The sequence below is a fragment of the Mobula birostris genome, chromosome 22 (genome assembly GCF_030028105.1).
Source record: "Mobula birostris isolate sMobBir1 chromosome 22, sMobBir1.hap1, whole genome shotgun sequence".
In the NCBI taxonomy this organism is placed as follows: domain Eukaryota; kingdom Metazoa; phylum Chordata; class Chondrichthyes; order Myliobatiformes; family Myliobatidae; genus Mobula; species Mobula birostris.
Genome location: NC_092391.1, coordinates 48,011,313 through 48,026,504, shown reverse-complemented (window position 1 = coordinate 48,026,504; position 15,192 = coordinate 48,011,313). Strand labels below are relative to the sequence as shown.

The 15,192-nt window shown below is 42.2% G+C and overlaps 1 protein-coding gene across 9 annotated transcripts in view; it reads left to right on the top strand.

Moving 5' to 3' along the window:
* man1b1b (mannosidase, alpha, class 1B, member 1b) overlaps window positions 1–15,192 on the top strand; it is a 92,308-nt gene that overhangs the window by 45,523 nt on the left and 31,593 nt on the right. For all 9 annotated transcript variants that reach the window (XM_072240671.1, XM_072240673.1, XM_072240670.1 and 6 more), the window contains 2 exons: window positions 930–1,078; window positions 12,463–12,651. In XM_072240671.1, the coding sequence (XP_072096772.1) occupies window positions 930–1,078; window positions 12,463–12,651 (338 nt within the window). The remainder of the gene's footprint in view (window positions 1–929; window positions 1,079–12,462; window positions 12,652–15,192) is intronic.

Here is a 15,192-nt window from a genome sequence, read left to right as displayed (position 1 = left end):
CCTCATCCGCAGAATCTCATTTTCTCTTCCCCTAATTAACAAATCCCATGTCACCACAGCTTGCCTCTTCTTCCCCCCTCCCCCCGACTTTCCTCTGCTTGTCCCTCCTAACAGTATCCAAAGTGGTATACCCGTTGTTGAGGAGGATGGCCACGAGGGTACTCTGCATTGGCTGTGTAATCTCTTTCTCCCTATCTGACTGTCACCCATTTTCCTGTGTCCTGCACCTTGGGTGTAACTACCAACCTATGTGTACTGTTTATCAACCCTTCAGCCTCCCGAGTGATCTGGAGTTCATCCAGTTCCAGCTCCAGCTCCTTAACACGGAGTGTTAGAAGCTGCAACTGGATGCACTTCTCGGAGGTGATGTCGTCAAGGACACTGGAGATTTTCATATCATCCCACATCCTGTGAGAGGACCATACAGCTGTCCTGCCTGGCTTCCCTACTGCTCTAACTGTGCAATTATAAAGAAGGAAACAATAAATAAACTGAAGTAAAAATCTACCGACAGTTTTTCACCTTCTCTCACTCAAGCCTGTCCTTGCCAAAGCCTCGTAAAGCTAAAGACTCAAATCCCCACTCTAACACTGTCCACTCCAATACTGGCCACTGCGCTTGTCCCTGCCTTATTTTTATTTGTCCTTGCTAATGAATCCTGATCTCTTATTAGCTGCTGTTCAAACACCAAAATTGCCACGAAGCGCTGCTTTTTAATGCACATTCGCCAACCTGTGTGATTCACCTGTTCTGTTCCTCCTGACCTCTGATTGGTCACTGTTCATTATTTTTAAATGTTAAGTAGTACTTGAATTTAAGAAAATTGCCCTGTACCAAATGTCAAATTGTTTTCAAATTTGATATTCCTCATCATTTTATTTTTCCTTTTTCAGAATCAGGTCTGTACATAATTATTTTGTGATTTTTAGAATTTGAAGAAGCCAAGAATTGGGTGATAAACGAATTGAACCTTGGTAAAAGCGTGGACGTGAATTTGTTTGAGACAACAATTCGTATTCTCGGTGGATTACTCAGTGTTTACAATCTAACTGGAGATCAGGTTTTCCTGGATAAAGCAGTAAGGATTTTTTCTTCTCTTTAAATCAGCTCATTATCAGGCATTCATATACTTGTGTTTGACATTAAAACAACTAGTACAGAATAGTTATTATCTGCTGCTGTGCAGTTCCTAATTTAGTGAATATGTGTTAAAATTGTGGAAGCAGAAAAAGGATCCAGTGCTTTCCTGGCGTATATGACAAATAAACTCTTCTTGGGCTTCCAGCCAGGTACAAGTGTTGATTATAACTGATTCGATGGCAAACGTTATCATCGAAATGTTGGCTATAATCGATACTTGTGCCCAGCTGGAAGCCCGAGAAGAGTTTATTTGTGGAAGCAGTATACCATATTTCACCATAGGGTAGGCCCCTGATTTGCATGAGTAAGCTAGTGACTGTACAGCTGTGGAAGCATCTCTGATGCTTGTGCTGTGTAGCTGGAAAAGCTGGTGTGTAACCCACGTCCTTAACCCCACCATGCTGGATCCTACCCTGCCTGATGTTGGTTGTAATTAGCTACTTGAGGGAGGAAAAGTAGAATCTTTTAGTCATGCTGAGAAATGGTTATAGAGCTGTACATCTCAGGAACCTTTGGTCCACCATCTCTATGCCTATTTTAATCCCATTTGCTTGAAGTTGAGCTATATCACTCTGCTTATTTCCTAAGCAGGTACCTGTCTAAATGTTACTTAAATGTTGTAATTATGTCCACCTTTACCACTTATTTGGTGATGTGTTCTTGATGACCAACATTTTCTATGTAAAGAAATATGCCTCAAATCTCCTTTAAATTTCTCTCCTTTCAATTAAAATCTGTGCCTTCAAATATTAGACTGTCTTCGAAAAAGATTGTGCCTATCCTGAGTACCCCTCACTTGTATAGATGTCTATAATATCTGTATTCCAGTGAGAATAAACACAGTCAATCCAATCTCTCCATGCAACTCATAAACATGAGAGATTCTGCAGACGCTAGAAATCCATTCCAACACGCACCAAATGCTTGGGGAACTCAGCAGCTCAGGCAGCATCTAAAGAAATGAATAAAAGGTTGAATTTTCGGGACGAGACCCTTCTTCAGGACTAGAAAGGAAAGGGGAAGATGCCAGAATAAAAAAGGTGGAGGAAAGGGAAGGAGGTGATGGGTGAAGCCATGTGGGTGGGAAAGGTAAAGGGCTGGAGAGGAGAGTGGACCATAGGAGACCAGGGGGAGGTGATAGGCAGGTGAGAAAGGGTGAGAGGCCAGGGTGGGGAATAGAAGAGGGGATGGGGAGGGAATTATTTTATTGATATTCATGCCATCAGGATAGAGGGTACCCGGATGGAATATAAGGTGTTGCTCCTCCACCCTGAGGGTGTTCTCACCTTGGCACAAGAGAAACCCATGGACTGGCACGTCAGAATGGGAATGGGAATTGGTATGAAAATGTTTGGCCACTGGGAAGTTACACTTTTGGTGGATGGAATGGAGGCGCTCAGTGAAGCAGTCCCCCATTTTACAACGAGTCTCACCAACGTGAAGGAGACCATATTGGAAGTATATGTTCTTTTGGTATTTAATATCCCAAAATGCATTATCTTGCACTTGACTGGGTAAAATTCCATCTGCCACCATTCTGCCCATCTCTCCAAATGATTAATGATCCTCTGTAACCTTTCACAACCTTTTTCACTATCAACTGCACCAACTATTATGTCATCAGAAAACATATTGATCAGGCCACCTGTATACTCATCCAAGTCTATTCATATCTAACAACAAAGGATCCAGCATCAATCTCTACAGTGCAGTACATCAGCCAAAGACCCTCCTGCACTGCCTTCTCTCACCAAGACAACTTTGGATCCAGATTGTCAATTAACCTTGGATCCCATGTGTTCTCACCTTGAAGAACTTAGCATGTGGGACTTTGTCAAAATCTTTGCTAAAGTCCCTGTAAACTTTTCTATTGCCCTGCATTTATGAACTTTAATTAGTTTGTAAAAATGCAACCATATTTGTGTGATAGGATTTCCTCTGCTCAAACCATGTTGACTCCTCCCAATCAGTCTTTGCCCTGAGAATTTCTTTCCAATAACTTCCTTCATTTTTATGTATGGCTCACTGGCATGAATTTCCCTGGCTTATCACTTCTACACTCTTGAAGAAAAAAGACATTAAATATCCTTCAGTGTTGTGGAACCTCACCTGGGCTAATGAAAATTACTTTATGTATACTTTATATATAAAATGCAGAAGTCTCTGTTGGTGATGTAGCAGTCGCCTCCCTTACATTCTATAGCTTTCTGGGATAGATCATGTCTGGTCCTGGGGATTTATCCACCTTGATATGTGGCAGTATCTCTTAACATTACCTTCCTGACACAGACATGCTCCAGAATATCAGTGTTGCCCTCCCTAACTCTCCAGACGTCCCAGTGAGAGACATTCATTCAGGACACCCAGCTCCATACATAATTACTCCTCTGGTCCTTGAGCAGACCTGTTCCTTCCATAGGTACCCTGTTGTATCTAACGTACTTCACAAAGTTTTGTGATTACTTCATGGCCTCTTTTTGCCCTTCTAATGTCTACAAATTTTCTCCTACATCCCCTGTAATCTCAAAGGATGCTACAAAATGCCTACACCTAATACTTAGTCTTCCTTTCTAACCAAATCCTCAATTTCCTTTCACAAACAAGAGAAAATCTGCAGATGCTGGAAATCTAGGCAACACACACAAAATGCTGGAAGAACTCAGCAGGCCAGGCAGAATCTATAGAAAGTACAGCTGACATTTCGGGCTGAAATGTTGACTGTACTTTTTTTCTATAGATGCTGCCTGGCCTGTTGAGTTCCGCTAGCATTTTGTGTGTATTGTCTCAGTTTCCTTTGTTAACCAAGAATCCCTAATTTTACCGTTTTTGCTTCTTGTTCTTGCAGGAATGTTGATTTCTCGTCAGTCTTCATTGAAGAAGTATCAGCAATCTAAATTAGTAACTGGGGGTCAGTGGTAGAATTTGGGAAGGTTTCTTCGTTTGAGCTTTGTTGAAGTATGTAATGGTTGATGCAGGAAGGGGAAATTGACTGGATATTTGAAGCAGACTTTGTTCTTGGACAATGAGGTTACTTTAGAACCCTTACTGATGGTACTAGCCAAATGGTTTTGCTCTATACAGGGAAGGATTCAGTTGAGGAAAAATATCAAGGTTAGCTGGAATGGCTTTTTAATATTTCTTCTGAACTTGGCACAAGACTGGTAAGTCTACAGAGTCTTCAAAAGAGTAAATCTACACATGGGTTGTCATTGGAGCAGTGTCAAAAGGAAGAGGTGCCTGTGGCTACCTGTAGGTGGGGAGGGGGAAGGGAAAGTTGTAAGGAATCCCATTATTTTAACTCTTATTTTGATAAAAAATCAGACTCTCATTGGTAGCCGATAATTGAGCGTGAATAGTATAGCACAGGAACAGGCCCTTTGGCCCACAGTGTTATGCTGAACTAATTAAACTAGTAATTAAATAAGAGAAGGGACCATACTAGATCTAGTGTTGGCTAATGAGCTCGGATCAAGTGACTGACCTTTCAGTGGAGGAGTAGTTAACAACAGCAAGGAACAGTGTCCACAACTCCTTAAGCTTCAAGATGGCTATAGATGAGGATAAGTAAGGATCATTCGGGAGAATATTAAAATAGAGCAGGACAAAATACCAGAGCATTGGACAGGAATTAGAGGGAGTTTATTGGGAACAGCTGTTTTTGGATAAGTCCACATCTGACCTGGAAGCTGTTTAAAGACTTATCTGTGCATAGTATAGGACAGGTATATTTCAGTAAGAAGAAAAGGCAAGGTTCAGAACTGCTTAATGTCCTATCCTATACATAAGTGTAAAGGTGACTGACAGGAAACAATAAAGTAGTGGTGGAGTTAGTGGGTGGAGGTATTGATCAGCCTTACTGTGGTAAAAGTAATTGATTATGCGTCTGGTGGTCCTACATAGCCTCCTCCCTGATGGGAGTGGGACAAACTGTCTATGAGCAGAGTGATGTTACTTGCCCTTTTCCAGCAATTTTTTGTATATACGATATGTCTTTCATGGCGGATAGGCTGGTGTGTTGAGCAGCTTTGACTACTCTTTGTAGAGCTTTCCTGTCTGCCACGGTGTAGTTTCCACATGGAACTGATGCAGCTTGTCAGGATGCTCTCTACTGCACATTCTGTAGAATGACATGAGTATGGACATAAAAAATAAGAAACATCTTAGAAATCAAAGTTGACAGTGAAAACAGCAATAATTTTAGATATGCGGATGACACTGTGTTAATTGCAAGTACGGAAGAAGAACAACAAAACTTAATTGATATAGTTGAAGAAAGTGCAAAAATGGGTTTATCTATCAATTGCAAAGAGACAGAATGTATGGTGATATCCAAAAAGAAGGAGAATCCTATCTGCAGGCTGAGAATAAATGGGGAAGACATAAAACAAATACAGAACTTTTGCTACTTGGGAAGCTGGATGACATCAGATGGCAGGTGTGACATGGACATCAAAAGAAGGATAGGGATGGCAAAAGACACCTTTACGAGAATGAAGAGTATACTGACTATCACATACCCTGTGACAGGTTAAAGATCCCGCAGAAATGGAAAACACTTTGGAGTCCAGTATTGCTATTAACTTATGGTATTTATTAGTAACTATGCAATACAGTAATATAAATGCAGATAAATCAAACAGGTTAGCAATGATTATAAGTAAGTATGGAAATATATGAAAGCCGAGCATCTTCAAGTCTAGGGGTAAATACAATGATGAGTAAAGTTCAGTTCAGTTCATGGTATTGAGTTGAGTAGTGATGGAGAAAGAGGGAGGGAGAGATTTAAGTCTTCAAGTGAGCGGATGCCGTCGATCTTCCTGTTGTCCTCCGAATTCCTTTAGAAGTCACCGACTGTGACCACAACAAAGGGGACCGTTCTTCTGCGGTGGAATTATCAAGGCAGGCAAGGGTTGGCCACACAAATAACTCCCCACCGGTCACACCCTTTTCATACTGCGAGAGCCACTGATCAATCCACCTGATCGATCCTTCAAAACCCACCTTTTCTGTGGGGCACAACAAAGCTCATTCAGTGTCCAAAATCATATGTCTTTAGGTCTATCATCTAACCTTCTATTTATCTCACTGTGCTGAATACCAACCGTCTCTCAAACAGCTCCTCCCTTCTCTCTAAGAATTTCCAAGCAGGCAGCATCCTTGTAGAAAGTATAAACATGCTGTGAGCAGTCTTCATCTTTCTCTCCCTCTCTCATCTCTCCCTCTCTCCCTCTCTCCCTCTCTCCCTCTCTTCCTCTCTCCTCTCTTTCCTCTCCCTCTCTCTCTCTCTCCTCTTCTCAAAAGCACAGTTCATAGGGGTGATTCAGGACCCCGTCACACTGACCAACACTAAACTAGGCATGACAACCTGCCTCAGAGCACTGAAATGTTACGTTTATCCAGTTATGTTATATGGCTCAGAATGTTGGACAATATCTAGTAACATGAGGAAACGAATTGAAGCGGCAGAGATGTGGTTTCTGAGGAGGATGCAAAGAATATCATAGATGGAACGAATATCTAATGAGGATATGAACAGAGCAAGCACAAAAAGAGAAATAATGTATGAGATCATGAAAAGGCAATGTGACTTCATTGGACATGTGTTTAGGAAAGAGGAGTTAGAATGCAGGGTAATTATGGGAAAGATTGAAGGGAAGAAAGCAAGAGGAAGGTAAAGACAAATGATGATGGAGACAGCAGCCAGAGAACTGGAAATGAATACCAATGAATTGATCCACTTGGCCCGAAACAGGAGTGTGTGGGTCATGATAGTCAAAGCTCAAACTGGGCGTGGCACCTGATGATCATGATGGATGTGCAACATCCAGCTGTCTGCAACCTCCTCAGAACACGGAGGTGTGGGTGAGCTTTCTTGACTGTGTAGGATGTAGTTTTGGTACTTGAGAGGCCGTGTGTGTAATGTAGTCCCAGAGTTTGGGACTGCTTATAGTTTCCATTGTTGCCAGTGATATAAAGAGGTGTGTGAGTGGTGCGAGTTCTCCTGCAGCTAACAACCATCTTCTTTGTCTTGTTGGCATTAAGGAAGAGGCTTTTTGCCTGGCACCAAGCCTCAAGCTCTTCCACCTCCTCTCCGTAAGCTGTCTCATCATTATGGGTAATGAGCCCTACCAGTGCTTTGACATCAGCAAACTTAACGATGTGATTGCTCGCATGTTTGGCTATGTAGCCATGTGTGAGCAGAGTGAAACACAATGGGTTTAGCACACAGCCTTGGGAAGCACTCATGTTGAGGATGATGGGAGGCAAGAGCGGTTGTGAATCCTGATTATCTGAGGTCTGTTAGGAAGTCGAACACCTACTTACACGGTGGTGTATTTAGACCGAGGAGTAGGAGTTTGTTCAACAAGGTCTGTGAGACAATAGACAATAGGTGTAGGAGTAGGCCATTCGGCCCTTCGAGCCAGCACCGCCATTCACTGTGATCATGGCTGATCATTCACAGTCAGTATCCAACAGTGTTGAATGCCGAACTGAAATCCAGAAACAGCGTTCTGACATGTGTCCTATTTCCTAGGTGGGTCAGGGCCAGGTGCATGACAGATGCTATGGCATCTGTCGCAGAGTGGTTCTTATGTCGATAAGCATATTGGTGAGTGACCAATGTGGCAGGAATGGCATATTTGACATGTGCCATTATCAGCCATTCAAAGCACTTCATTATGATTGGAGCAACCCACATCAAAGTTGCTGGTGAACGTAGCAGGCCAGGCAGCATCTCTAGGAAGAGGTACAGTCGACGTTTCAGGCCGAGACCCTTCGTCAGGACTAACTGAAGGAAGAGCTAGTAAGAGATTTGAGAGGGGGAGGGGGAGATCCAAAATGATAGGAGAAGACAGGAGGGGGAGGGATGGAGCCAAGAGCTGGACAGGTGATTGGCAAAAGGGATACGAGAGGATCACGGAACAGGAGGTCCGGGAAGAAAGACGGGGGTGGGGTGGGGGGGGGAACCCAGAGGATGGGCAAGGGGTATAGTCAGAGGGACAGAGGGAGAAAAAGGAGATTGAGAGAAAGAATGTGTGTATAAAAATAACTAACAGATGGGGCATGAGGGGGAGGTGGGGCATCAGCAGAAGAGAGAAGTCACTGTTCATGCCATCAGGTTGGAGGCTACCCAGACGGAATATAAGGTGTTGTTCCTCCAACCTGAGTGTGGCTTCATCTTTACAGTAGAGGAGGCCGTGGATAGACATGTCAGAATGGGAATGGGATGTGGAATTAAAATGTGTGGCCACTGGGAGATCCTGCTTTCTCTGGCGGACAGAGCGTAGGTGTTCAGCAAAGCGGTCTCCCAGTCTGCGTTGGGTCTCGCCAATATATAGAAGGGCACATCGGGAGCACCGGATGCAGTATATCACCCTAGCCAACTCACAGGTGAAGTGTCGCCTCACCTGGAAGGACTGTTTGGGGCCCTTAATGGTGGTAAGGGAGGAAGTGTAAGGGCATGTGTAGCACTTGTTCTGCTTACAAGGATAAGTGCCAGGAGGGAGGTCAGTGGGGAGGGATGGGGGGGATGAATGGACAAGGGAGTCGCGTAGGGAGCGATCCCTGCGGAAAGCGGGGGGGGGGGGGAGGGAAAGATGTGCTTAGTGGTGGGATCCCGTTGGAGGTGGCGGAAGTTACGGAGAATAATACGTTGGACCCGGAGGCTGGTGGGGTGGTAGGTGAGGACCAGGGGAACCCTATTCCTAGTGGGGTGGCAGGAGGATGGAGTGAGAGCAGATGTACGTGAAATGGGGGAGATGCGTTTGAGATCAGAGTTGATAGTGGAGGAAGGGAAGCCCCTTTCATTAAAAAAGGAGGCCACCTCCCTCGTCGTAGAATGAAAAGCCTCATCCTGAGAGCAGATGCAGCGGAGACGGAGGAATTGCGAGAAGGGGATGGCGTTTTTGCAAGAGACGGTGAGAAGAGGAATAGTCCAGATAGCTGTGAGAGTCAGTAGGCTTATAGTAGACATCAGTGGATAAGCTGTCTCCAGAGACAGAGACAGAAAGATCTAGAAAGGGGAGGGAGGTGTCGGAAATGGACCAGGTAAACTTGAGGGCAGAGTGAAAGTTGGAGGCAAAGTTAATAAAGTCAACGAGCTCAGCATGCGTGCAGGAAGCAGCGCCAATGCAGTTGTCGATGTAGCAAAGGAAAAGTGGAGGACAGATACCAGAATAGGTACGGAACATTTTGTTCCACAAAGCCAACAAAAAGGCAGGCATAGCTAGGACCCATACAGGTGCCCATAGCTACACCTTTAGTTTGCAGGAAGTGGGAGGAGCCAAAGGAGAAATTATTAAGAGTAAGGACTAATTCCGCTAGACGGAGCAGAGTGGTGGTAGAGGGGAACTGATTAGGTCTGGAATCCAAAAAGAAGCGGAGAGCTTTGAGACCTTCCTGATGGGGGATGGAAGTATATAGGGACTGGACATCCATGGTGAAAATAAAGCGGTGGGGGCCAGGGAACTTAAAATCATCGAAAAGTTTAAGAGCGTGAGAAGTGTCACGAACATAGGTAGGAAGGGATTGAACAAGGGGGGATAAAACCGTGTCGAGGTATGCAGAAATGAGTTCGGTGGGGCAGGAGCAAGCTGAGACAATAGGTCTGCCAGGACAGGCAGGTTTTGGATCTTGGGTAGGAGGTAGAAACGGGAAGTGCGAGGTGTGGGAACTATAAGGTTGGTAGCAGTGGATGGGAGATCAACTATAAGGTTGGTAGCAGTGGATGGGATAATTATGATTGGTGTCAGTACCACCAGGCAGTAGTCATTTAGTTCTGAAGTTGTAGAGTTCTTTGGTACAGGGATAATGATGGCTGATATGAAGCATATGGAGACAGCAGACTGAACGAATGAACTGTTGAGGATGGTTGTGAAGATGTCAGAGCGCTTGTGTGCAGACTTTACATATTCAGCCTGGGATGTTGTTTGGCCTGGCCACCTTATGGGGTTGACTCTGCGGAATCTTTCTCATGTTTGCTGCTGTTACAGACAGTGGCTGTTCACATGGACAAGCATGACCAGTGTGTTGCATGCCTTGAACTGCATAAAAGTTGTTCAGCGTGTCAGGGAGTGAAACATCACTGGTGTAGTCGACTCTGTTTTTCCTTGTGTAGTTAGTAATGCCAGGGATCGTTATTGGACAAGTATTCCTGATTTTTTTTGTGTGTAGGCAACCTGAGCCTTCTTGATACCTAACATGAGGTTTCCCCTGGCTTCTCCAGGAGCTGTTCTTTCACTATACTTGAAAGTGACATCCCAGGCTTTTAGTAACGAGTACATAAGGATGCAAGGTAAAGAAACCTTGGTATTGAGAGAGGTGGTGAATTTAGTCAAGAAGAAAAAAGTAAGTATATGTAAGGCTCAGAAAGCTAAAAATCCAGTGGAGCCCTTGAGGATTATAAAGAAGCCCAAAAAGAACTCAAGAAGGGAATTGGAACAGCAGGGGGAGCCATGAAAAGTCCTTGGCAAGAAGGATTAAAGGATTAAAATCCCAAGGCATTCTATACATACATCAAGAGCAAGAGGCTAGCTAAGCAGAGGGTGAAGGATAAAGGAGGGAACATGTACTTGGAGGCAGAGGATGTGGATAAGGTCTTAAATAAGTATTGTGCATCAATATTTACCAAGGAGAAGGACATGGATAATGCAAATCTGCCAGGGTATTTTGAGAGAAACGAGGTAGCGTTGGGTTTCTCAAAGAACATTGACATTGATTAGGCCCCAAAGCCTGAACGGGATACACCCCAGATTATTGAAAGGTATGAGATGAGATATAGTTGGGGCTCTGACCAATATATTTATGTTCTCTCTAGCCACAAGTAAGATCTTGGAGGACTACTGAATAGCTAATATTGTTCTATTATTCAAGAAGGAAAAGAAGTTATGAGGCACTTGAATGTGCAGGAAATGGAAAGATATATAGGTATTAAGTAGGCATGAGGTATTTGGCTACGAATGTAATTAGTTTGGCACAGCATTGTGGGATGAAGGGCTTGATCCTGTGTTGACTGTTTTGTGAGCTAAATGCCTTACTGAATTGGTTGCTTGTGCTTACACAATGTCCATATCCCACCATTCTCTGTGTATATCATGTGCCTATCTAAGAAAGTCTTAAGCAACTCTATCAATGGACAATTATAAACTGGCCTTTAACAGCCTTTTTCCTATTACATTTCTTTACCAGTACACTTGCCTCTGTTACAAGCCCTGGCAGACCATCCTAGGCATCCACAACTCTGTGTTTAAAAACGCAACTTGCCCTTCACGTCTCCTTTGAAATTCCCCCCCCTCACTTTAAATATCCTCAATAGATGAGCTTTATTTCTGCTCAGTTTCAGTGGTGACACTTTACCAATGTTTGAGACTTAATGCCTATGTTGAGGAGATGGGGAAAATTTTGTGTCCTTGTGGGTCCAAACGCTGGTTATCTCTTAAAAATTCATCTTTGTGATTATTAGAGCCAAACAACTAATATATAATCAAAACCAGTATTTTTCAATTTTAGTCACTTACTTTTATGTTTTATTCTCGATAGGGCACATAATTTGACTTGTACCATAAATTTATGAAAATTATTACATTTTTCAATCTCAGTAAAGGTTTCCCCAAGATAGTTTGTGTTAGTGAAAATGTCTACCTGACTTGTGATTGCACAGCATAATTATGTCAACGCTTAGTCCATGATATATAAATGTCACATCTCTGAAGGTTTTCCATCAGATGAATTTTACAACTGCTCCCATCAACTTAGCCAGTGATGTTGAAGTAACTTGGATTTCAGTATTTTTACTTCCATCTTATTTACTATTTTTTTTGTATACACTCACTGATTTTCTTTGAACTTATCAGCTGTGTTCCCCCTCTCAGCTAGTCTTCTGGGTTCTTGTGATAGACTGAAGGAGGAACATTCTTTAACATGTAGGAAGAACAATGTAATCTAGAAGTACTATGTTGTGGAAGAGTTTCATTGGTGGTTGGAATTCCCAACTATCGCAGAGCCAAGTTCAAATTCAATGCACAGTGAAGATCAGCCTTTACCAGCCCTATTTTCCTGTCACACTTTGTTTACAGTTATATTTATACTGGCTATTTTGGTGATTTTTTTGCCCTTGCCTATCTGCTGTTACATTATACATGATGCAATTCATTTATCCATTTTAATTTTCCAATCCAGAAAGTTTTAAACTTGATTATGCCATTTCTTAATGAACAATAATCCAAAAATTTAAATCTTAAAAATTTGGTAATAATGACAGCTGTAAACTGTTTTTGCTCAGCAATAATGTGGACAAAATGCTTTTGCCTCCTGTACTAACAGAGTGAACTTGGAGATCGCCTAATGCCAGCCTTCAATACCCCATCCACTGTTCCATACTCAGACGTGAATATTGGCCGTGGAACTGCCCATCCACCTCGCTGGACCTCCGACAGTACTGTTGCAGAGGTGACCAGCATTCAGCTGGAATTTCGGGAACTCAGCCGGCTCACCAGAAAGGAAAAGTATCGGGTATGGCAGGCTCTTTATTTCACTGAAATCGGTTTCAAAGTCTAACCCCGCCCCCCGCCCCAGTCACAGTGTTATAGAACTGTGAATGTTCTTGAGTGACCTTTAATTTTTTTTTTTGATGCTTTGAATTTTTTTTGGTTTGATGTATTCTGAGATAAATGTAGTATATTTCAATACTCAACCTTTCAGTAATATAGTTTTTTGAAAATTTTCAGAGGAATTATCAATTTTTAATAATTTGTTGTATGTTAAATTAGAATTGTATATGTTTTGTTAAGTCTTCATTTAAATCCACATTGTAGTCTTGTAATCTATGTACATAAATAGCTGTAGAATAGACTATTTGACTTCTCGTTATCAGTAAGGTAGTGGTAGAATTTTGAACCCAGCTCCATTTTCCTGCACTGTCTAGATATTCAAAAATCTATGGACCTATTTTCAATTTGCTCAAAGGCTGAATGGGTCTCCGCAGCCTTTACATAGAGGGTTAATGACATCCACTGTCCTCTGCGTGAATGAATCTCTTACCTCAACCAGAAAAGGTCATTTTCTTATTCTTGAGTTTATGACCCCACTCAGGGGAAGCATGGTCCATACATCTACCAGTCAAACCCTATCAATTTTTTTTTTTGCCTCTATGACCTTACACATGCTCAAATGTCTCTTTATAAATCTGAATTCAAAATTTGCCTTTTACTCAATAAAACGGAGAGCCAGCATAGCTTTGTGTGGGCAAGTTGTATCTTAATAAATTGATTGAGTTTTTTGATGTGCTGACAAGTGTGATTGATGAAGTGGATGCTTCATGAATTTTATAAGGCATTTGACAAGGTTTCTCATTGGCCATTTGGATTCAGAACTGGTTTGCCCATTGAAGACAGAGGGTGTAGTTGAAGGAACTTATTCTGGCTGGACATCTGAGATTTGTGATGTTCTGCTGGGATCTGCACTGGGACCTCTGTTGTCTGTGATGTATATAAATGACCTGGATAAAAGTGTAGGTGGGTGGGTTAGTAAATTTGAAGATGATTCGAAGATTGGTGGTGTAGATAGGATTGAAGACTAGCATAGAATACAGCAGTAGTTTAACCTTGGTGAATGTGAAGTATTGCTATTAAGGGCAAAATCCTTACAGTTTTGATGAGCAAAGGGATTTGGTGGTCTAAATTCAGATCTTCCTGAAAGTGAAGGGTGGTTAAGAAGGCATATGCTTGCCTTTGTTAGTTGAGGCACTGAGTTCAAATTTAGGAAATTATGTTGCAGCTTTATAAAACTCTGCTTGGGCTGCATCTGGTCGCCCTGTTATAGGAAGGATGTCGAGGCTTTGGAGTGAGTGCATGGAAGGTTTAACAGGATACTGTCTGGATTGGAGGACGTGTTATGATGAGGTTGGACAAACCTGGGTTGTTTTCTCTGGAATGGCAGAGGCTGAAGGGAAGTCTGTTAGAGCTTTATAAGAGAAGAGGCATAGATAGAGTAGACAGACTTTTTCCCAGGGTTGAATTGCCTAATCCTAGAGTGCATGCGTTTAAGATGAGAGTGAGTGTTCAAAGGAGAATGAGGGGCGAGTTTTTTTTACAGAGTAGTGGGAGCCCGGTATGTGCTGCCCAGGGTGGTAGAGGCGGGTAGATTAGGGATTTTTAAGTAATATTTAAATAAACACATGGATGTAAGGGAAAAGGAAAGAGATGGACATTGTATAGGGATTAGTTTAGTTGGCCATTTGGCCAATTTAGTTGGTTCGGTACAACAGTGTGGGCCAAAGGGTAAGTTCCTGTGCTGTACTGTTCTATGTTCTAAAACAAAAGCAAAAAGACAACATAAAATTGGGATCATTGCATTTTCTGTGGATCTTGCATATTCTCCATGTGACCATGGGTGTTCTAGGTCCCTCCCACATCCTAAAGATAAGCAGGTCTGTGGCACACCACAAGTCACCTACTTCATTCTGAGAAACAACTTTCATCCACCACCTTCTGCTTCCTACATCCGAGCCAATTCTCTCCCTGGATTCCATGGAACCTAATCATCCAGACCAGGCTACCATGCAATACCTTGTTGAGGGGCTTGCTGAGGTCCAAATAGGCAATGTTCACTGTCCTACTGTTATTTACATTTCTGGACTTTCCACATGCAAAGCCATGCTGATTCCTCTTAATCAGACTTTCTTTCTTTCTTTTTAAATCTTTTTATTAATTTTCCAAAATTATAAACAGAATAACAATATTGATACAGAGAGATTGGAATAATCTTATTGTTGATAAGCACATACAAAAAATAATTCAAATAATACAGGTATAATAGACTTCCAAACTCTTAATATAATTAATCATAGGGAAAAAAGAAATAAAAAGAAAAAAATACAAAGAAAACCCCCCCAAAAAAAAACAAAAAAATGAAACTAAATACTAAACCCAAAAAAAAAGCAAACGGAACAAAACAGGGCTAGACCAATATCTTAAATCGAACACATTCAGTAATGTTGTCAACTCCGCTCCTCTATTCATTTATTTTAAGTTAATAAGAATTCAGAAAGGTCAA